This window comes from Talpa occidentalis, unplaced genomic scaffold (assembly GCF_014898055.3).
Source record: "Talpa occidentalis isolate TD23 unplaced genomic scaffold, MPIMG_talOcc4v2.1 talOcc4.8, whole genome shotgun sequence".
NCBI classification, from domain to species: domain Eukaryota; kingdom Metazoa; phylum Chordata; class Mammalia; order Eulipotyphla; family Talpidae; genus Talpa; species Talpa occidentalis.
The window spans coordinates 65,626,534-65,649,420 of record NW_023605194.1 but is presented as its reverse complement, the minus strand read 5'-3'; the positions used below and the strand labels follow the sequence as shown (position 1 = coordinate 65,649,420).

The following is a 22,887-nucleotide window of genomic DNA, read 5'->3' as shown; positions in this document are numbered from 1 at the left end:
ACACCAAGGAAGTTTGGCCTGTTAGTGCCGAGATGAGAGGCAACTGATCTGCCCCTGGGGTTAGGGAAGACTCCTCCACCAGTCTTGAATCTGAATTTTGAATGGAAGTGCTCTGGAGGTAGAAGGAGCAGCACTTGCAAAGGACTTGAGACAGGAAATGCTGCAAAAAGTGAAAGGGGGGAATTGTTAGGGGGAAAGGATGTCCTGAGCTAATCCCATACAGGTTTTGTGGACTCCACCCCTACTCCAGACCAAAGCCATCAGGACATTGGGAAAGACAAATCCTGTCACCACCAAAGGGAAGGTGGCTGGGACCTGAGGGTGGAGTTAAGCAGCCAGGGTTGGTATAAAAACCAAACACATGGGCCTTGTGGTGGTGGGGGGGTCCCTCTCTGGCTGGCCTCCTGGCTTCACAGCTCCTGGCCGGCGGCCAGCTCTCAGAGTACCATTTGGGATTCCTGATTGGCGGATCGGGTAGGACGCATTTAAAACTCTGTGTCCCACTTTTTCTCCCTGAGTTGTCCATTTCCTCATTTGCCCTTCCCTTGTAAATAAACCTTTTATTAACCTTTCGCGTGTGCCTGCAGTAGAGCATTGATAAGTCCTTTTAAGCGCGCAGGTGAGGACCCACAGTCAGGCACCCCGTTTCGTATCGGGGCTGCCCTATAACACTTCCAAGGTCAGAGGCAGCTCATGTGTGGCTATTTGGGCGCTTTTGCCTCCTTAGAACTGTATAAGCTGTCTTGAGACAGACATGCTTCTCTGGCAGCCGGAGTCCTGAATCCCCATTTTGCAGGTGAAGAAGCTCAGGTTCTGCAATAAAGTAGGAATGCAAATCCAGAGTCCCGTGGCCACGATGCCACAGGAGGCCAAAGCTAAGAATGCAAGGAGAAAGGGGAGAGCAAGTCTCCTTCGCAGGCCGCTGCAGCCCGGAACCCTCCATCTGGGATTCCGCGAGCCGCGGACCACCACGGCCGAGCCAGGCGCAGACAAGGCATGCCGGGAGCTAGGGCCTATCTCTGGGTGGGTCTGGCAGGCGCCTGGAAGTGCAGTTCGGACGGGACTGGGGCGGCGTTCCCAGAAATGGGAAACAGGGCGCCAGTACTCCGCGGGATGTGTATCCCACTCGCCTGGTGGCGACCGCCCAGGTACGGGGCTGCTCCGTGAAGTCTCGGGGCGCTCTGGATTGGGCGAGAAGCGCCGGCCGGCCGGAGCGGCACTGGCCGGAAGTGCCGCGCTTGCGCCACAGGGCTTTCTGGGAAATGTAGTCCCTTTGGGCGGCCCGGGGCGGTGGCCGCGAGTCCCGCAGACCCGGTGACCGATCGGCGTGGAGACTGGATGGCTGGGCCGAGCGGCACTGGAGGCCCGATTGGGGCTGGGGCCCTGGCAGGCGGCGCGCGGTCCAAGGTAGCCCCAAGCGTGGACTTTGACCACAGCTGTTCGGACAGTGTCGAGTACCTGACGCTCAATTTCGGGCCCTTCGAGACCGTGCATCGCTGGCGGCGCCTCCCTCCCTGCGACGAGTTCGTGGGGGCCCGGTATGGCGAGCGTCAGGGGATCTTGGGGACTATGGGAGGGTTTCTAAGGTGGGGGGGTCCCCAGAGCCGAGGCCAGGGGCCAGTGGCGAGGTCGGGGACGTGGTGCCCTGGGGAGGGACCTGGTAATAGGGTGGGGGAGGAGTGATGGTGTCCAGGACCGTGTCCAGGGTGAAAGGTTCGGCGCGGTAAAGAAAAGGAGAGCCAGGCTACATTTCTCAAAGGGAGGGAAAGTTTATTGCGCCCCGGGCGGACCTCACAGACCCAAGGCGGGGGTCAGTGGAGTCGCGCACGTTGCTAGGGGGAAGCAGGGTTTTATAGGGTGAGGAGAGATCAGGTGGGTAGTTGGGCTCGAACGGGGGAAAAGTTTGTAGGGCAGGTAGAGGTTCTTTGTCTGAGATGAGACTCGTAGGGGGAGGGGGGAGGCTCATTGTCTGAGTCCTCCAGGCAGGTATCCGCATTCCTGCCCCCCAGGTGGGCTTCTGGGTAGGCTTTTGCATTCTGGCCTGCTGCATGGACCTTCACAGGGCAGGGGTGGAGGTTCTGAGTAAGTTTCTAAGGGGGGTGGCCCTGAGAAGAATACTAGGTTAAGTTGTATTTGTCGGTCTTGTATTTGTGGGTTTGGGGTCCCACTTGTTCCGCAGTGGCTTGTGAGAGTTCAGAGACTCCCAGGACAGTGCCAGAGAGCTCCACAGACAGAGCCCTTTGGGGGATCTTTATCTATCTTGCTAATTGTGAGATGTTACCCAATTCTTGGGACCACCCATGCTTAGTTTCATTCTTTGAATGCCCCAGGAGGGTTCTGGCCTCACTGCTGTCCACTTTTCCTTTATTTCCAGGCGCAGCAAGCACACAGTGGTGGCCTATAAAGATGCCATCTACGTATTTGGTGGAGACAATGGGTGAGTTTGGGTTAGAGCATCAGGCTATTTAAGCCAGGAAAGGAGAAGCATGGTGGTTGAGACTGGGCATCTGTAGTGCAACTGCTATTCTTTCAGATATTAGTTAAGTGCTTAGCCCCAGTTTCCCATTCCATGAGGTTTGCTGCACTCAAGGCCTTCAGTACAGCATCGAGTAGGGGGTAGCACATGCTCTGTACATGTAAGTGGCCCTCTTTTTCTGAGTGAACGTATGTAACCTTGAAAGAAACACATCAGCCCTTTCAGGCACTTCTTTCTGTGCTGCATCCACGTATTTGTATGGCAGCCAAAAAGATACAGGGGAGCTGGACCTACATGGAGGGGAAAAAACTCCTAGTGTAGGCTGGGCTATATCAGGTTATGGGCATGGGCATAACAAGCATGCTGGTCCTCTACTAGGAGAAGACTTTTTCCTCAGAAATGCCTTCCTGGAGGGGTTGATAACCTGGAAGATGACTAGTAATGTGCTGGCAAAAGAGGAAGAATGTACCAAGCAGAAGGATCAGTGTGGGCAAAGACTTGCAAGTGGGAGAGTACAGAACATCATTGGGCCTAGACATTGACCTAGACAGGCCTTCCCTCCCTCATTGATTTATTATTGTGCTAGATGTGGGTCTGAAGCTAGGTCTCCTGTACACGCAGGACTCAGTTCAAGTTAGCACTTTATGGCTTTGGGCTTGGGCAGGCAGCTTAATGGCATTAACTACACTGTGGTCTCCTCCCCTGTATTAGACAGAGGGTGGCCATATGTCCTGTGTGTGCAGAGTGCTCCTGGGGTCAGTGGATACAGGTTGTGAGGGGTTCAGTTTCCCTGTGCTGAGGGTGCAGTGTTTGTGCATGAACTATCCTACCGGTGAGTCCTGTGCCCACCTCTCCTCCGCAGTACCTGCCTAAAACCCAGGCAGGACAGGCTTCTGAGGGGTGCAGCAGCCTCAGTCCTGCAGAACTCCCTGGGGCAGCTGACTTGGCTCTGGTAAGGTCGGCAGAACCTAGGGTGGACCTGCAGACTGGGCAGATGGGTCTCTGAGCATGCCCCTTTGCTTCCAGCTGGTCTCCCCCACCGCCTTTTTGCCTTTGAGCAGCCAGAGCCATCAACTTGAAAATGCAAGCTGGAGCATGTTTTTCCTCTGCTCATAATCCTGGGATGTTTCCCCACATTTCACTGAAAGCTCCAGCTCCTTGAGGTCCTACATGCTCCCCGACTGCTCTTCTGTCCTCATCCTGCACTGCAATGAGCCACACCATTGGGGTGCTCTCTTCTGGTTGTATCAAGTACCTTTCTGCTCATGCCTTCACTGGTCTTTTCCTTTTGCCCTTCCTGCCCCTGTGATGCTCTTATGACTGAGGGCTTCCCTGGCCACCAGATCACCCGGCAGCTGTCACCTCTTCTCCACCCCCCTCTAATACTCCTTACCTGCTCCATTTCCCCCTGAAGCATGCAGATGTTTGTTATCTCTCCTCTTTTAGTGCAGGGCCTGTATCCCATCACCCAGGCAATTCAATAAATATCACAGAAAGGAATAAATAGACAAGAGACATCTGCCCACAGATCTTTACTGAAACCTTAAGGAGAATCTTCCAAACCTGCAAAGTCCTGGTGTCCAGCACAGGGTGGTAGGCAGAAACATCCCCAGGTGAGATCTGTAGCTGGCTCTTTGCATAACAGTTTTATGGCAGACAGCAGAAACAACTCACCCTAAGGAAACAGGACAGGTATTATTCATCTTACAAAGTGGTAACTTTGTAAAGACTGACTGGGTACAACCCTGCTGCAGCTCCTGTCTTCCTGGCCTCATGGCTTCTTCAGGCCTTTTGTCTCCCAGGCTGTCCTCTCTTTTGTACTTGGAGGAGAGTGTAGATACCTGGTGCAGACTGGACAGGTCTGGCATGTAGGACGTGCTAGGCTCCTGTTGGCTTGAACCCTGTCTTCACTCTTATGTACAATAGTTAATAGTTAGGTGGTGGCCAATGAATTTATTTATTTATGCATACAAAAACTAGGGTACAGGGCATACAAGAACTACGATACAGGGCATCCCGCTGCGGTGGCGCAGCGGTTGAATGCTGAGTTGCGAAGCTGCCCACAGCCTCTGCAGCACCGGTTGGATGCCCGGCCACCCGGCAAGGGTCCCACATAGCACGCAGACCTCTCCTGCCGCCCGCTGCTCCCCTCAGCAGTGTACTTTGGTCCTTCTGTCTGTTCTGCTCCCTGCTCTGGCTCTGGTGAATTCTCTCACCCTCCCGCGCTTCTGACTGTACCCAGTGCTTGTATAAATAAATAAAAACAAACAAACAAACAAACAAAAACAGTATTAAAAAAAAAGAACTGGGGTACAGGCCAGAGGTGCTGGGGGTAAGAGGATTCACCAGAGACAGAGTGGGGAACAGAACCAGGCAGACTGACTGAAATACACTGCTGAGGGCAGCAGCAGGTGAGACAGGAGAGGTCTGCTGCACCATGTGGGTAGCTCCCTGGCCGGGGATCAAACTTTTGCTGCAGTGGCTGTGCATAGCTTCATAGCTTGTGTCTTTTTTTTTTTAATTTATTTATTCATTTATACAAGAACCGGGGTACAGGCCAGAGGTGCTGGGGGTGAGAGGATTCACAAGAGACAGAGTGGAAAACAGAACAGGCAGATCTACTGAAATACACCGCTGAGGGGAGCAGCAGGTGAGACAGGAGAGGTCAGCCGTGCCATGTGGGTATCTCCCTGGCTGGTCGGGATCGAACCCGCACTGTAGAGGCTGTGGACAGCTTCACAGCGCTGCGCTCAACTGCCCATGCCACCAGGGAGGCCCCATACTTTATCATATCTTTAGTGTAGTTGTACATTAGATTTTCAATAGTGTCAGGATGATCAGAGCATCTGCATTGTGGTGGCACAATCTCAACAAAGATGTTGAGATTTGTGACTGGTCATGAGGTGGGGATGCAGGATCCCTCAAGTGTCCCTCAAGTGTGAGGTGTTAGCACTCAAGTCAGCCACTGGGTGACCTGAATTATGCTTTGGTCCTGTCCTAGGCAGGCTGTTCCACTGCAGCCCTGGTGCCCACAACAAGTTGGGGAATATCCATTTTAGTCACCTCTTGTCTGTCAGGCATCAGCTGGTTACCTGGTCTTGGCAAAGCCCCCCCAGAACAGTTCCTTCAGGCTCTAGTGTCCATTTCTGTGGTCCTGGTGGGGGTGGGGGAGGGAATGCAATGACCTGAAGAGCTGACCTGGGTCAAATCCACCTTTCTCTGACTGTGTTTCAGGAAGACGATGCTCAACGACCTCTTGCGGTTCGATGTGAAGGACTGCTCCTGGTGCAGGTGGGTGGCTGCCATGCTCCAGGACCCTGCTCTTTCTCCTGCAACACAACAGAACAGCACTCTGATGGGCCCTGCTTGCCACAGTCAAAGTCTTGCTCATTGTGGAAGGCTAGAGAGAAGCTCCAAGCGAGAGATGGTAGTTGTCACTGGGAAGACATGCCCAGGGGCACTCTGAGCGTTTTTCTATGTATCTTGGCTTTCTTTTCCAGTCCATGGACTATGACTGATTATTCTGAACTCTGCCAATTAAGGAGATCTATTTGATTCAGTTGCCAGTCTTCAAGTTGTGCTTCAAGAGAGTCCTCCAGTTATCAGGCCTGTCTCCCAGGCCAGAGACTACCATGAGAGAAATATAGTGTAAACTTATGTGGCATTCCCAATACTCCCAGGCCTCTTGAAGAGAAGGGGCACCATATGGAGTTGTGCCCTCCTGCATGCCAGCCTTGCCAGCTGTGGGTCCTGGGTCCTGATATCCTCCTCTGTCAAAGGGGGGCAGTGAGATTCTACCCCTGAGGGCTGCTGGGGTCTGAGGGGGCTGTGCACCCAGGATCAACTAATTCCATTTTCTGTTTCTCCCCCCCCTACCTCCGCCCCAACTCTGAGCTGCTCCCAGGTAGAGGCTGGACTGAGCTGATAGGCACTAACATGCAGTCCTCAAAGAGGACAGGAGTCTTGCCCAAGGCCACACAACTGAGGAGGGCATCTGTGGGAGGAGACCAAGTCCCAAATCCTACCCACTGCCTGTGTGGGGTCTTCTGGCAGGGCGTGAGCCCTACAGAATATGGGGAGAAGGGGAATCACTGCCATGACCTCAGGCAGTTCCCTGTAGCAAGAGTCAATCCCACCTGTGTGGTCATGGACTGATGGGTCTGACTGGGATTGACTCTTGCTACAGGGAACTGCCTGAGGTCATGGCAGTGATTCCCCTTCTCCCCATATTCTGTAGGGCTCACGCCCTGCCAGAAGACCCCACACAGGCAGTGGGTAGGATTTGGGACTTGGTCTCCTCCCACAGATGCCCTCCTCAGTTGTGTGGCCTTGGGCAAGACTCCTGTCCTCTTTGAGGACTGCATGTTAGTGCCTATCAGCTCAGTCCAGCCTCTACCTGGGAGCAGCTCAGAGTTGGGGCGGAGGTAGGGGGGGGAGAAACAGAAAATGGAATTAGTTGATCCTGGGTGCACAGCCCCCTCAGACCCCAGCAGCCCTCAGGGGTAGAATCTCACTGCCCTCCTTTGATAGGATATCAGGACCCAGGACCTGCCGCGGCGCAGCGGTAGACTAGCAAGGCCGACTCAGGGATGAGAAACTGTGCGGGGTGGTCAAGGATTCGGCGCATAAAATGACAAACAGACACACTTCTAGAGTGAATATCTGAATGTAATGTGCTCAAATCATTATGCATTTTAATACATTTTCAAACAGTATTAGATTACATAAGATCAACAAAAGAAGATATCAATCATAAATGACGTAAGTGATATATTTTCTTGTTTTTCATAAAAGATGTGTGCAGTGTTCCATAGCAAGGTACAATTTTTTAAATAATGATTACAAGAAACTAAGCGTATGTGGTTAACCATATATGAGGTGTAACTATGGCTACATTATTTCCAAACCTGTTTTTCTTGTTCTATACAAGTGCCTTGATTTCCCTGACAAAGTGATGGATACGAACTCCATGGCGACCTTAACTCAATTATATTGTATTAGTGATTTAGTATGCTTTATTTTCTTTTTCTTTAATAATAACTTTTTTCTTACCATGTAGGTAGATGACGTCAGTTTGTCACTGGGATTTTATATTAACTACATTTTTCACAATACCTCCTTGAAGTGGCCGCCATGGATGTCTTTTAATAACATAGACTGTTTCTAAGTGAGGTCTTGGCTGTTGGGGGAAGTTTCCTGACTACATTCCATAATTGTAGTCTATAATTATTAACTTATGAGCCTCTTCTCAGGCACTTTCATAAAACAAGGAAGATTAGAGTTATTAAAAGAATTAGGGAAAAGTTGTAAGTATGAGAAAATTCATTCATAACACCATTACCAGGTAGATTCTTTAGAGTCAAGAGATAAACAGCTAATGGGTAACTTATTCTGCTAGGCAACAAAGAAAACAAACTTAATAAAATGATGATGACGATCAGCAGCCATCTTCTCGGGGTTCAAGGTGTTCCTTCCGCGTGCTCGGGGCCTTGACCATGCTGAACATCAAGGACTTAATTGTTATCACTTGAGTTCTGCCGCGGGAGGGGGCACCGGAAGGACCCACAGCTGGCAAGTCTGGCATGCAGGAGGGCACAACTCCATATGGTGCCCCTTCTCTTCAAGAGGCCTGGGAGTGTTGGGAATGCCACATAAGTTTACACTATATTTCTCTCACATTTGATTTTAAAATACAGCCAATACTTATAGATTAATTTTAAAAATCACTGAATACTCAACACACTTTTTTGTTAAAAACTGCTTAAGTATAAAACTCTGAAAAGGAGCAGCCCCTGTGAAGCAATATAAATTGGGTTTTAATTCAGTAATCAAATTTCTTTACCCATGTGGTAGAATACTGTGCTTCTGCATGAATGTGGGAATAGATGATTTTAGAGTATTTGATTTAAATATTTGATTCTTTTTGTTGTTTTCTTGTTTTATTCTCTCTAGTTTGTTGTTTGCATATAGGGAATGCAGATTTTCCTTTATTCCTTTGTAGCCTGCCATTTTATTGTACTGATTTACTGTTTGTAATAGTTTTTTAGTGGCATCATTAGGATTTTCTGTGTATATTATGTCTTCTTCAAGTCGTGGTACTTTTACTTCTTTTTTCCCAATTTGGATTCCACTTTTTAAAGTTTTTTTTTTTTTAAGAGCATTGACTCCATTTTTTAAAACAGATTATTTATGCTTAGAAGAACTGGGGTATGGCCAGAGGTGGGGGCGGGGGTAAAAGGGTTTTCCAGAGACAGAGTGGGGAGCAGAGTAGGCAGATATCCTGAAATACACTGCTAAAGGGAGCAGTGGGTGAGATGGAAGAGGTCTGTTGCACCACATGTGGGTTAGCTCCCTGGCCAGGGATCGAACTCAGGCTGTAGAGGTGATCATGCTGAGACTTAATCCTTAGGCCACCAGGGAGACCCTGGATTCCTTTTATATCTTTCTCTTCCCTAATTGCTCTAGCTAGGACTGCTAATACTGTGTTAGCAGTGTAAGTGAACATCTTTGTTTTGTACCTGGTATTAGAGAAAAAACTTTCAGGTTTTCACTCATGAGAATGATGTTAATTATGGGTTTCTCATATGTGGCCTTTATTATGTTGTGGTATGTTCCTTCTAGCCCCATTTTGGGGAGAGTTTTTATCATAAATGGGTGTTGAATCTTGTGAAATGCATTCTTTGCATCTACTGATATGAGCATATGATTTTTATCTTTCCTTTTGCTAATGTGGTGAATTACATTCATTGATTTGCATATGTGGAACCATCCTTGCATCTTTGGAATAAATCCCATTTGGTCAGGATATATGATTCTTTTAATGTATTATTGAATTCAGTTTGCTAATATTTTTGTATCTGTTTTTATCAAGGATATTGTCCTAGTTTTGTGTGTGGGTGTGGGTGTGTGATATCCTTGTCTACTTTTAGTGTATCACATGGTGTGTTGGCCTCATAAAATGTGTTTGGGAGCATTTTCTCTTCAATTTTTTGGAAGAGTATAAGAGGGATAGGTTAATACCTATCATTGAAGGTTTGCTAGAACTCATTAGTAAAACCAGCTGGTCCTAGACTTTTGATATTTGGGAGATTTTTAATTATTATGTCAGTTGCCTTGCTTATAACTGTTTGAATGTTTGAATGGATCCAAACTTGATCCATTCAAGTTTTCTATTTCTTTCTGATTCATTATTGGAAGGTTGTGTGATTCTAAGAAGTTGCCCATTTCTTTTAGATTATCCAATTTAATGGCATAAATATTTTATAGAAGTCTTTTATGATCCTCTGTATTTCTGAGATGCTGGTTGTAACTTCTATTTCATAATTTTTCCTCTTTCATTTCTGATACTGTTTATTAGGATTTCGTTTTTTTCTTTGAGTCTAGCTAGAAGTTTGTATATTTTTCTGTCTTTTCAAAGAACCACTCTTGCTCTCATTAGTCTTTTTTACCGTCTTTTTCATTTCATTTACCTCCACTCCAATTCTTATTATTTCCTTCCTTTTGGTGGCTTTCAGTTTCATTAGTTCTTCTTTTCATAGATCCTTAAGATATAAAGTTAGATTAGTTATTTGAGCTTTTTTGTTTCTTTGTCACCTATATTGCTATAAACTTTTCTCTTAGCATTGTCTTTGCTGTGTCCCCTAGGTTCTGATAGTTCGTGCCTTCATTTTCATTTGTCTCCTGTTTTTTTCTTTTTTTCTTTCTCCTTTGATTTCCTCATTAACCCAACAGTCACTCAATAGCATGTTGTTCAGTCTCCACATATTTGAGCTTTTTATTTCGGTGGTTGATTTCTAGTTTCAGGCCATTGTAGTCAGAGGAGATACTTGAAATTATTCCAGTCTTTTTTTTTTTTTTTTGTAAAGATTTATTTATTTATGCATACAAAAGCTGTAGTACAGGCCAGAGGTATGAGGGGGTGAGAGGATTCACCAGAGACAGAGTGGAGAACAGAACAGGTGGATTGACTGAAGTATACTGCTGAGGGGAGCAGCGGGAGAGCCAGGAGAAGTCTGCTGTGCCATGTGGGCTGCTCCCTGGCAGGCCAGGGGATCGAACTCATGCTGCAGTGGCTACGGACAGACTCAGAGGTTGCGTCCTTATCCCCTGTGCCACCAGGGAGGCCCTATTCCTGTCTTCATAACAATTATTTTGTAGCCAATAATTCATAACAATTATTTTGTAACGTGGTGTATCCTGAAGAATGTTCCATGTGCATTCAAGAGTAATGTATACTCACCTTTTTTGAGGTAGAGTACTCTATGAATCTAATCTGGTCTGATTTCTCATTTAGGCCAGTTGTTTCCTTATTGACTTTCTCTTTGGTTGATCTGTTGATTTAAGTGGAAGATTAAGTCCCCTACTATTGTGTTGCAGTCGATGTGAAGACCTAGTCATAAGTCTTCTAAACAGGGTTTCTACTGTTTTGTTGAAAATGCAAGTGGCAAAATATCTACCACATGATTCCATTAAAAAAATTACTCTGAGATGTAAATATGTGTAGGAAGGGTGTGTGGAGACCTCACAGTATGAACAGGGGTTTTTGGCAAAGGGATTGCCAAAAGCTTTAGTGCTGGTTTTTGTTTTTAATTTTTGGTAATTTTTGGGCAGTGCTTTAAAAAGGCAGGTACTACCTCCTAAATACAAAAGTAAAAGGAGGCTTGAGGGTGGCAGGGGCTGCCTTCTGTGAGTATGGACCATATACATAGCTTACCCCATTGACACCCACTGGGCCTTATGCCACTGCAGGGCTTTTACCACTGGGACCCCACCAGCCCCCCGCTACCACCACTCGGCTGTCGTCTACGGGAGCAGCATGTTTGTCTTTGGTGAGTTGCCTCTCATCTCCTGGGCCTCTTGCCATGTGTCAGGCTTGTGGGCTCTTCTTTGCCGGCCTCTTCACCTGCCCCTCAGCATTGTCTGCCCACATTCCCTGAGCTCTTGTGATTGGCGGAGGGGGGGTGGTGCAGGGGGATTCTCATGGACTGACGGACCCTGTGGGCTCTTTTCTCTAACTGTCCTGGACCCCCCAGGATTGGAATTACTTGCCTCTATGCCTAGGATCCCCTCCCACCAGGGGTAGGAACCAGGGTTCTGGTACCAGCACAGAGGCAGGTACATGTTGGATGCATCCTCAAAGTTTGTGGAGGGAATCCTAGAATGCGTTTTTTAAAAGGATCAGATTCTGCCCCACCTCCCAGGTTTAAAGATTAAAATACTGTCTTTGGGTATGACAGCTTCTTGCTCTCTCCATTCAGGGGGCTACACTGGGGACATTTATTCCAATTCCAACCTGAAGAATAAAAATGACCTCTTTGAATACAAGTTTGCAACTGGCCAGTGGACAGAGTGGAAAATTGAAGGACGGTGAGAGACTTTGTGGAGCCTTCTGGGATTGTTCTGACAGTTACCCTGTTAGGTCTTGGGTGGCAACAAGCCCAGATTCAGATCCTGCATCACATATGAAGGATCTGAGGCTTGGAGAAGCCTGCGGGCACACAGGGGTTAGAAACAGGTAGTTGGTGCTCACCCACAGCTGCACCTGTTCCTGACCTCCTCCTAGCTCTCAGATTCCCTCCTTTCAGGAAATGGTAGGCACCCGAATGTCCTGCTGATGGGCGCTCCGGTGGTCCTGCTTTGCAAACACACCCTTGGATAATTTGGTGGCAGCTAGGAAAGAACTCTGTGCCCGTATGGCTGTTTGAAGCCCTCATCAGCTGCCGAGGGCCTCATAAGCTCAGCTGTCACTTATTCCTTGTCTCTGGAGGGAGTCCCAAGAGCCCCAGTGTCAGCAGATGTGGGCATGGCAGTCCCAGTGGGACTCTCAGGGCTGTGGTCCTTCTCCAAACCTTGTGGGGCTGTGAGGCTTCGGTCTGCCCTGGGTGACCTCTCTGCTTACCCAGTCCTCACACTTCAGGTTGCCAGTTGCCAGGTCAGCCCATGGCGCCACGGTGTACAGTGACAAACTATGGATCTTTGCTGGCTATGATGGCAATGCCAGGTAGGTGGTGGCCTGGCCCATGTACCCAGCCTCTGAGCAGGCCTTCCTGGCCTGATGGGAGGGTTCAGGTGGGGAGGGCTCAGATGGGGGTTTCTAAGGAGGTGGGTATATAGACAAGGAGTGGGGGGAAGAGGAAGATGTACAGGATGGGGGTGAATAGAGTTACCACTTGCCTCCCACAGTGGGAGTCTGAATGAGTGGCAAGTGTGGTCCATGTTCACTCAGCTGTCTGAGTGTACAGGTCTCCGGGGCATAGGGGCCATAGCCGAGTGTCATTAGAGTGGAGGGAGAGTGGACGTAGCCTCTGGAATTGCTTGGGTAAAAAGATTCAGGCCCATAGTAAGGAGTGACTCTGAGGGTCAAGTGGGCAAGTGGGTAGCAGCAGCAGGGCTCAGACCCAGCCCCTCCGCTATAGAGGGCAACATAGGGTTCTTGCCAGTATAATAGGTATTTCTTCTTCTCTGAGAAATTTGACTTTGCTGTATTTTTTTAATTACACATGTAGCATGTATGCATTCCCCAAAACTTCAGTTCAATAGAGAATGCTAATGTTGTGCTGTTAGTGAAGGTTTCTTTAAGTGGTGTCTCTCCACAGTCCTCTCCCAGACCTGGAGGTTTGGCTGGGTGAGTGGTTGGCCCTGCCCTAGATGTTGTGCATGAGGCCTTTTGTTCCTGTCTGGGCTGAGCAGGGAAACTGGCATAACAGTTAACTTGGTGCAGCCTCCACTCTCCCCTAAATGAAGCTCCCATCACATGGCTGCACCCTAGTCCCCCGGTCAGAGTCCCACGTGATGGTTTGAATTGTTCTTCCTTGGAGCCATCCCTTCTGGCCAGGCCCAGGCCCATCCTGATGACCAGACCCTGCTGTGGGGATCCTGACTTCTCTGTCCTACTACAGATTGAACGACATGTGGACCATTGGCCTCCAGGACCGGGAGCTCACATGCTGGGAGGAGGTGAGGGGTGGGGCAGGGGGCCAGGGTGGGGCATGCCAAAGCCAAGCCTCGGCCTGGCTCTCCCCTGACCTGCCCAGCCATCACTACAAGTTCCACTGGCAGTTACCCAGTGATAAAGGCTCTGTGCTTTGGATGGGCAGAACATCATGGCTTACTAAAGCAGCTGGGGTATAATGCACCCTTATTTGAATATAAGGAGTGCTGCCCAGTGACCTGCCCACTGCTGTTTCTGGGTAGTCTTTCAGATTGCTTCATGTCTTTCCCTTTGGGGTTCCTCTTCTCTGTCATCATGATTTTAACCCTTACCCTGGGAGGAGACTCGAAGCTGTCCTAGAGGCCAGGGGGTTGGCTGGGGTGAGGAAAGAGCAGGCAGGGCATCCCAGGCAGAGGTGACCACTGACATCCAGCCAACTGTCCTGTCCCAAGGCAACCGGCCTGAGTTGTTAACTGTTAAAACTGGGCCCATTTAGATGAGTGAGTTGGGACTTTAAACTGTTCTGCAGAAATTAATCTATGAACCCTCATCCACAGACGTTTCATGAATAAAAATAGTTTCAACTCAGCAGTGTAAGTGTGCGGACTTGTGAGCGGGGTTGGGCAGACCCTGTGCTGAGCTGCCTCCCCCACCCCAGGTGGCCCAGAGTGGCGAGATCCCACCCTCCTGCTGCAACTTCCCCGTGGCTGTGTGCCGGGACAAGATGTTTGTGTTCTCAGGGCAGAGTGGAGCCAAGATAACCAACAACCTCTTCCAGTTTGAATTCAAGGACCAGACGTGAGTACGCTTGTATTGGGCTCCTTGGTCAGCACCCAGTGCCTGCTTCTGATACTGTGCTTTCCCATTCCTGCATGTGGCAGGACAAGCTGCCCTTCGTACAGAGTGGGTCAGAGACTCCTCGACAGGCGTGCTAGAGTGTGGCTGCAGTTCAGCAAGATAAGGCCTAGGCAGTACTCCTCTTTGAGTGCCATAGGTTGCCCCCTGCCCCATGAATGGCTTCGTTAGTCTGCCCCTCTCCCTGTCCTATAACAGATTCATGATAACAGATGTGCCCAGCATAGATCTCCCCTGATGGCAGACCTGGGAGGTGTGTGGGCTTGAGAGCTTCCTCTCTGCTTTACCTGGCTGCTGCCTTCCAACCCCATGATGGAGACTGAGCCCTGAAGGTGGCATGGGCTAGACTTTAGCTCAGGCAGCAAGTGGAGGAGAGGGAACAGGAGTTTTGACTGTAGGCCAGGGCGGGTTGGGAGGAGACTTAAAGCTGTCCTAGAGGCCAGGGGGTTGGCTGGGGAGGGGGACGGGCAGGCAGGGCATCCCAGGCAGAGGTAACCACTGACACCCAGCCAGCTGTCCTGTCCAGGGCAACCAGGCCTGAGAGATGAGCCATACTATACATAGGCCAGCTGCTTCATCCTCGTCTCAGTCTTCAGGGCAGTGGACAGGACAGAGGACTCAGAGTAGACAGGCAGACCTCTAGAGAAGTGGATGGAAAAGTTTGGAAGCAGAGGCTGGGTGTGCCCAGACAGGCCTCTGGGAGGGGACAGACACAAGCTCTGGCCAGGTAACAGGTGATTGATCTGTGAGGGATTTCTTAGGGAGGTGCTGGTATTGGGTGATAACCTGGGGCCAGAGGGCTGCCTAAGAGTCAGGGGTCACCTGTGGAGCAGGCCAAGGAAGCTGTCTTGGGCTTACAAGAAAGTTGAGGGGCCCAGGCCAGAGCTGGATGCAGAGTTGCAGCTAGGGGTGGAGTGGATGGAAGTGGAGTGAATACAGAAGGAAGAAAACCAGGGAGACACAGTTACCAGGAGTTGCCCTGGAGGAGTATCGGGGGTTCTGGTGGCCCCTAACAGTAAAGGGACCCAATGGAGTGGGGTTGGCATGTGTCACCTCTGGCAAGGGGCAACTTGCTTTCTCAGTCCACTAGGCAGCCTGTTTTTGTACCCCTACCTTTTGCTCCCACACACACAGAGGTGGGGAGCAGATATGCCCTGGCCTTCTTTAGGTTGTGTGTAGGTGGGCTGACCCTGTAGTGTGGGCATCACACAGGCACCATCTCCCATAGGGGCACACAGAAGGCTGCTGGTGTGGGTGTTTAGTGCTAGGTATCTTCCAGAGCACCCCCATCCCCAGATAGGCATTCCACAGCCCCAGCACCTGGAGATGGGCTGCTCAGGCAGATCGCCTATGTACTAATGCCCCCCTGGCAGTGCCACTGAGGCACATGCTGAGCCTAGCATATGGGGGCACCAGTGTCTACACTGAATCAGAGGGTGGGACCCTGTCCAGTCAGGTTCCTACCTGATTCGGAAAAGAAGGCATTTGCTGGAGGTGCTGGGGAGTGGTTAGAGAGCCTGGAGTGTTACAGGAGCAGCATTAGGAAAAGGGGTATGGGTGGCTTCCCTGGGGAATTGTCCTACCTGGTGGGGTGAATAAATCTAAGATTCCCCAGATTGCCACCCCTCCAGCCCTGCCACTACTACCTGCTGGAGGGATGGGAGGGGGCTCACGCAGGACCCACGGTAGGCAATGTGGAGCCAGACAGAACTGGTGCCAGAGTTAAGTGGGGAGAGGGATTCTGGGCACACAGGCTGAAGACTCCCTCTGTCTGGGCTGGTTTCCCCAGGGACATTAGGCTCTTCCCAGTAGAGGGAGCATCAGAGGCCAGGAGCCCCAACCTAACACTGGTTCACTGTCATTTGTCTCCAGATGGACACGCATCCCCACTGAGCATCTACTCCGCGGCTCCCCACCACCTCCCCAGCGCCGCTACGGACACACCATGGTGGCCTTTGACCGCCACCTTTATGTGTTTGGGGGTGCGGCTGACAACACGCTGCCCAACGAGCTACATTGCTATGATGTGGATTTCCAGACCTGGGAGGTTGTCCAGCCCAGTTCTGATAGCGAGGTGAGCACTTCCAGGCTGTGGGTGGGCCAGCCCCACCCCATGGACCCTTCACAGCTAGGGGCCACCAGGACTTCCCTACACCCATCTGGGGTGACCAGGGCCCAGGGCCAGCAGGATCCTGAACCACAGGTGGACACCAGCAACTCCTGCTTGCTCTTTCTTCCCCCCAGCTAGCTCTTCACAGCCTCAAAAGGCTCTTTAGTGGTCAGCAAGAAAGGCCAGGAAGGCCAGGAAGCCCACGGTCGTTAGCCCTGGCTGGCCTGATGTTGGGACTCCTCTGGCTCATTCTCCATCTTGCAGCCCATGGGATTTTACTGCTTCATTTTAATACTTCATTTCCTCAGCGCTGTGCTGAGGACATTCTCCTGGGAAGCCCACCTTGATTTCTGCCTAGCACCCAGCAACCTCTCAGCCCACATGCTCCCAGCACCTATGTCTTGTGACTGCCCCCTTCCAAACCCGCCCAGCAGTGCTCTTGGGCATGGATGGGATGTGTCCTCTGGCCCTCGTTGATGACTCCCATGCCTGCATGTCCCTGCTCACAGGTTGGCGGGGCTGAGGTGCCAGAGCGAGCTTCTGCTTCTGAGGAGGCCCCTTCCCTGGCCTCTGAGGAGCGGGCTGGCTTCAAGAAATCCCGAGATGTGTTTGGCCTGGACTTTGGCACCACTACAGCCAAGCAGCCTGCTCCACCTGCCTCAGAGGTGAGGGCCAGCACCCTTGTTACTGTTCCTTCCCCCCCTGAAGCTGGTCCTATGGTGACCCTTTTCGCAGGTGGGAAGACTGAAGCTCAGAGAAGTACTTGTTGCGGCCTCACAGCAAGTGAGGCAAGGGCTAGCTGCCAGCTGGTGCAGCATTTGAGACCAAGTGCTTACTCTGTCCACTTTGTGGTTCCACGGGACTGGTCCTGCCCACTTGCCCATAGAGACCCTGTTTCCCGCCCTGTGCCTGCAGCTGTGCCTGGGGGCCTGCTCTCTGGCCCCTCCTTCAAGACCCAAGGTCCATGTCCTTGCCCACAACCAGGCTAGGTGGGCCTCATTCAGCTCTGCTGTTGGAGACTGTCACATCTTGCTGAATTGTCCCCCTCTCCACGCAGCTACCCAGTGGGAGGCTCTTCCACGCAGCTGCTGTGATCTCAGATGCCATGTACATCTTTGGGGGCACCGTGGACAACAATATCCGCAGTGGGGAGATGTACAGGTTCCAGGTGGGACTCATGGACACACAGAGCAGGCCATTGGCTACTTCCTGGACTGACTCCACAGTGGGGCCAGCCATGGTGGATGGGCCCCCGATGATGGGAAACTGAGGCCCAAGGCCCAAGGGGTGGGGGCAGGCTCATCCAAGGGTACCCAGAGCCAGGGCAAGCCTACTGGGATACCAGCTTTTCTGAGAAGCCTGGCAGGTGGGATGGAGGATTCTAGACTGAGAGATGCCTGTGAAACTTCATTTCAGGGCAGGGCAGGTGAGGCAGGTGGCTTGGTGGGGAGCAGGGGGAGAGGGTTGGGGCTCACAGCAGGGTCAATTGAGGGAGCTGGGCGTGGCCCAAGGGCTCTAAGGCTTCCGTTGGCAACACTGGGGTCTCCTTCTGCAGTTTTCCTGTTACCCCAAGTGCACACTGCATGAAGATTATGGACGGCTGTGGGAGAGCCGCCAGTTCTGTGATGTGGAGTTCGTGCTGGGTGAGGTGGGTGCCCTTCCTACACCCTGCCTACCGGCTAAGCTGTGGAGTAGGGATTTTGCCCCTACCCGGCAGACTGGGCCTGTCTCCTGGGCAAAGGCCCCATGCCCTCCATCAAAGTGTCATTCTGTTGCTGCAGAAGGAGGAGTGTGTGCAGGGCCACATGGCCATTGTCACAGCCCGAAGCCGCTGGCTCCGCAGGAAGATCGTGCAGGTGCGGGAGCGGCTGACCCAGGTGAGGTGCCTGTCTCACCCTGCCCAGGCAGCTGCATCCATCACAGTGCCCTTGAGCTCTGCCTCTCCCTACAGAAGCCAGAGGAAGAGGCGGGGCTGGCTCCCAGGGAGTCCTCTGGTGCAGCTGTGAGTGGGACCCAGCTGCCCCTGCTGCGTGTGGCCATCCCTGAGGCCGAAGCCCGGCCCTTTGAGGTGCTCATGCAGTTTCTCTACACCGACAAGATCAAATACCCGAGGAAAGGTTTGCCTGGAGTGGGGTCAGTGTGGGCCCGGGCTGGGGTGTGGGCTGCCTTGCCTTGCCAGTGGGCAGCCTGAGAGTCAGAGGACACCGCCACCTGTGTGTGGCTGAGTCGCTGCCTGGGCACCCCGAGCCTTGCTCCTGCCTGTCAACTGGGTGCGTACTTGGCCACAGAGGGAGCCCTGGGCCCTCCCACCCTCATTCTGCTCCCCTGAGGTGGCTGAGGCTCAGGGACCTCTTACGTGCAGGCCATGTGGAGGACGTGCTGCTCATCATGGATGTGTACAAGCTGGCCCTGAGCTTCCAGCTGTGCCGCTTGGAGCAGCTGTGTCGGCAGTACATTGAGGCCTCTGTGGACCTGCAGAACGTGCTGGTAGTGTGTGAGAGTGCCGCCAGGCTGCAGCTGGGCCAGCTCAAGGTGCGTGTGGGGTTTGCATGAAAGCCCCTGCCTCCTCTGTGGCCCATGGGTTTGAGGCCTGACCCTGCCTGCCCACCCCTCCTGCCTGTCCCAGGAGCACTGCCTGAACTTCGTGGTGAAGGAGTCCCACTTCAACCAGGTGATCATGATGAAGGAGTTTGAGCGCCTCTCATCACCGCTGATTGTGGAGATTGTGCGGCGGAAGCAGCAGCCGCCTCCCCGCACCCCTTCAGACCAACCTGTGGACATTGGTAGGAAGCCTGTTTCCCTTCCCTGAGTCAGCCTGGGTGGTGTTCATCTGGGGCAGAGATCTGAGGGCCAAGGAAGAACCTGCCAGGTCTGGGTGGGGTTTCAGGGAGACACAAAGAGTGTTCCCCTGAGCGCAGGGACAGGCAGGGCAGTGGTTCAGTTGAAGAGGCACCCCCTCCCCCACATACACACACACTCATGCCCTGGACACAGGGCACTTCTCTGGCGAGGTTGCTTTCCCTGACTCGGATGGCAGGTCTGAGGGCTTCTGAAGTGAGTGATGTACTCAGCGACCCAGTGATTAGTCGCCAAGTACATCTGCTGCTGGCTTTGGGGAGGATAAGAACAGACTGCAGACCCTAGGCCTCCAGGGGCCTGTGCCAGCCCTGGATGCTGGCTCTGGGCGACATGTGTGGGTAGACAGGGTGTGTCAGTGGCTAAATTTTGGAGACTGCCAGATACTGGGGGGCATGTTCGGAAGGGAGAGAAGAGTACAGGGTCTGGTGATGCCTCTGGGACTATACTGGGGATAGCAGCGTGGGTAGATGTACAGAGGCAGGGCCCGAGGTCAGTCAGAGGCTGTCCTCTGGCCCAGGGTCTGCCTGGGAGCGGGAGGTACCTGTTCAGGGTCCCCCTCCTTTCACCCTCCCCAGGCACATCCCTGATCCAGGACATGAAGGCATACCTGGAGGGGGCAGGCGCCGAGTTCTGTGATATCACACTGCTGCTGGATGGGCACCCTCGTCCAGCACACAAAGCCATTCTAGCTGCCCGTTCTAGGTGGGTGAGAGGTGTGACTACAGGGCAGGGTAGGTCCTGGGTGCTGGCTGTGTCCCCTGAGAGCTGGGCATCCGCCATCCCACTTGCAGCTACTTTGAAGCCATGTTCCGGTCCTTCATGCCTGAGGATGGGCAGGTGAACATCTCCATTGGGGAGATGGTGCCCAGCAGGCAGGCCTTCGAATCCATGCTGCGCTATATCTACTACGGTGAGGTCAACATGCCGCCCGAGGACTCGCTGCATCCTCACGTTTGAGGGTCCTCCTGGGTCACCACTAGGAGTCCTAGCGCCCTCTTTGGGTGTTTTGGGACCCAGTTGCTCCCTTCCAGCTGGATAATTTCCTGGCACCCAGTGCTCTCAGGGTTCTCTGAAGCAGCTGATCACCAGCATGGAGGGGTGTGCAGATAGGAGAGGGTCCTTGACCCTCATGACTGGAGAGAGGGGTTGTGTCTGTCCAGTAGGTGAGCAGACAGATGTGGAGTGGCTCCTCATGACATGCCCTGAGTCGGGGTGTGAGCACGGTGTGGAGGATGCCCTTCAGAGGCTGTGCGGCTGAGGAACAGTTCTGCGTGTACATTTGGGCATGTTCCTGGGAGAGGGTTCAGTGGGCCTCTTTGGATTTTGAATGGGGCTTTTACCCCCTTAAATGGTTCTGAGCCCATTCAGAGTAAGTCAGTGACCTGCCTGGATTAGAGTCCCGTGCCAGTCCCCGTGGTTGGGGTCCCCTGGTTTTGTGCTAACAGGAGGCGGCAGCCAGTCTCTGTCATCTTCTCTACCCCTGGGGGGCAGGGGCTCCAGCAGTCAGCTCCCAGGGGGAGGGGTGAAGGAGGCTGGGGGAGGACAGGTGGGTGGGAGGACAGGCTCCTTTGGATGGCAGCTCCTTAACCAGACCCTAGCTACCTGTTCTCGGCTCCCTACTACTACGGTTTCTACAACAACCGGCTGCAGGCGTACTGCAAGCAGAACCTGGAGATGAATGTGACGGTGCAGAACGTGTTGCAGGTAGCTCATCTGGCACCCATTGGCCTCTTGACATCTGGGTGTGTAGATGAGAGGAGGGGCAGTGTCTCAGGAGTTTTCCATTCCAGATCCTGGAGGCAGCTGACAAGACGCAGGCTCTGGACATGAAGCGGCACTGCCTGCACATCATTGTGCACCAGTTCACCAAGGTCAGGGCTCTCCCAGCTGATGCTTGGCCCCCCCTTGCTTTAGGACCCAATCCCCCTCGGTGGTGACCTTGGTCAGGTGGTGGTGGGGTGCATGAAATCTGGCCTTATTTTGTGGCACGGGGCTCTTGGGATAACCAAGCAGATTGCCCACCACTGGCCACCCTTCACTCTGTCCTTGGAGCCAGCCCAAGCCCAGAGAGGGTTGGGTCCCCAGAAGACTCCACAACCCACTCTGGATCTGGTTCCATGTTTTGGCCTTTTGGTTGTCTCCTGCAGGTCTCCAAGCTGCCCACGTTACGTTTGCTGAGCCAGCAGCTACTACTCGATATCATAGATTCCCTGGCCTCCCACATCTCTGACAAGCAGTGTGCAGAGCTGGGTGCTGACATTTGAGGGCCCATGTGGTGCCGGCTCACATGTGGACAAAAACCACGCCTTCCCCTGCCCTGGCAACTGCAAAGACTCTGATGGTCAGGTTCAGGCTTGTGGCAGAACAGGGTCCCCAGAGCCTCTGAAGGGAGCAGAGGGTTGTGGGGGGCTGCAAAGGTCCCACTCCACAGCTGAGGACAGGTCTCACAAAGAGCAGATGATGAAAAAAGGCCCTCCTTTCCCCCTCCCCGGCTCCTCCCTAACCTGGTAAGGGGGTATGGGTAGGAAGCCAGGACTCAGTGATGGGGACAGTGGAAGAAACAAGCCAAGGAGTTGATTCTGGGCCCTTACCAAGCAGAGACCTGGCATGGGCTTGTAGATTTGGCTGTTGGGTCCTGTCCAAGGGCCGACCTAAGTGGAGGCCACATGCTAACACCCTTTGTCCAGGTTGGTATAAAGGCCTCTCCTGCCTATGAGAATTTGTACATGGGCAATAGTATAGGCAAATGGAGTCTGACTCGAGATGAAATTTGAAAGGCCCTGGAGTCATCCACTCTGGGTTAGGCCTAGTTTCCAAAGGGACTGGGGGGGTCCCACCCATCCATGTGGACCCATCAGGTCCAGGTAGGCTATGGTGAAGTCAGTGGAGATGCCGCCACCCAACTCTTCCCTGCCCTCCCATCTGTTCCTAAGTATTCTGTCACAGAATGCCTCCATTAAAGCCACAGCAGCACCACCTGGCCAATGTAGTCCCCAGTGGGGCTCTGGCCTTCAGCCCTTTGGACTTCGTGGAGCCAAGGACAGGCCAGACCACCCAGTGGGTTGGGACCAGGGAGCCAGCCTTTCCTGGTTCTCTATCCATATGGTCAGGAATGCTCCATCCTGACCTGGGTGCTCAGTCTGATGGGTGGGGGCGTGGGGGACTCCCCTATCAGGTAAACCCTGTAAATTTGGGCCTGCTCTCCTGGCCCCATCTTCTGCTGCCTTGCTGTGTGCTGTACTCCAGACTCTGGCTTAGGCTGGGAAGCTGAGTCCAGAACATTGCATCCTTTCCCAACAGAAAGCAAGCCCTGGGCCTCCCCGGTGGCACAGCGGTTGAGCTCTGGGTTGCGAGGCTGCCCGCGGCCTCTGCGGCGCCGGTTCGATCCCTGGCTGCTCCCTGGCCACCGGAGGAGGGTCCCACATGGCGCGCAGACCTCTCCTGCCACCCGCTGCTCCCCTCAGCAGTGTACTTCGGTCCTTCTGCCTGCTCTGCTCCCCGCTCTGGCTCTGGTGAATTCTCTCACCCTCCCGCGCTTCTGACTGTACCCAGTGCATGTATAAACAAAACAAACAAACAAGCAGACAAATAAATAAATGGAACATGCCTCTATTAAAAAAAAAAAATTAAAAAAAAAGAAAAGAAAGCAAGCCCTGT

General features: G+C 52.4%; 1 protein-coding gene across 3 annotated transcripts; it reads left to right on the top strand.

The window, feature by feature from the left end:
* The first annotated feature begins 1,012 nt into the window (after window positions 1-1,012).
* LZTR1 (leucine zipper like post translational regulator 1) lies at window positions 1,013-22,716 on the top strand. 3 transcript variants are annotated; one of them, XM_037497921.2, is made up of 21 exons: window positions 1,013-1,148; window positions 2,375-2,437; window positions 5,711-5,767; window positions 11,225-11,304; window positions 11,734-11,842; window positions 12,393-12,476; window positions 13,375-13,432; window positions 14,065-14,204; window positions 16,134-16,335; window positions 16,881-17,036; window positions 17,429-17,539; window positions 17,927-18,019; window positions 18,153-18,248; window positions 18,323-18,488; window positions 18,734-18,903; window positions 18,998-19,154; window positions 19,806-19,932; window positions 20,022-20,171; window positions 20,829-20,934; window positions 21,021-21,101; window positions 21,378-22,716. In XM_037497921.2, the coding sequence occupies exons 1-21, from the start codon at window positions 1,084-1,086 to the stop codon at window positions 21,492-21,494; spliced, it is 2,388 nt and encodes a 795-aa protein (XP_037353818.1). In that variant the 5' UTR covers window positions 1,013-1,083; the 3' UTR covers window positions 21,495-22,716. The 3 variants fall into 3 exon arrangements, with proteins under 3 accessions (XP_037353818.1, XP_037353817.1, XP_054546624.1); XM_037497920.2 differs by lacking the exon at window positions 1,013-1,148 and adding an exon at window positions 1,278-1,538; XM_054690649.1 differs by lacking the exons at window positions 1,013-1,148; window positions 20,022-20,171; window positions 20,829-20,934; window positions 21,378-22,716 and adding an exon at window positions 1,278-1,538 and having other exon boundaries at window positions 21,021-21,094.
* The last annotated feature ends 171 nt before the right edge of the window (window positions 22,717-22,887 follow it).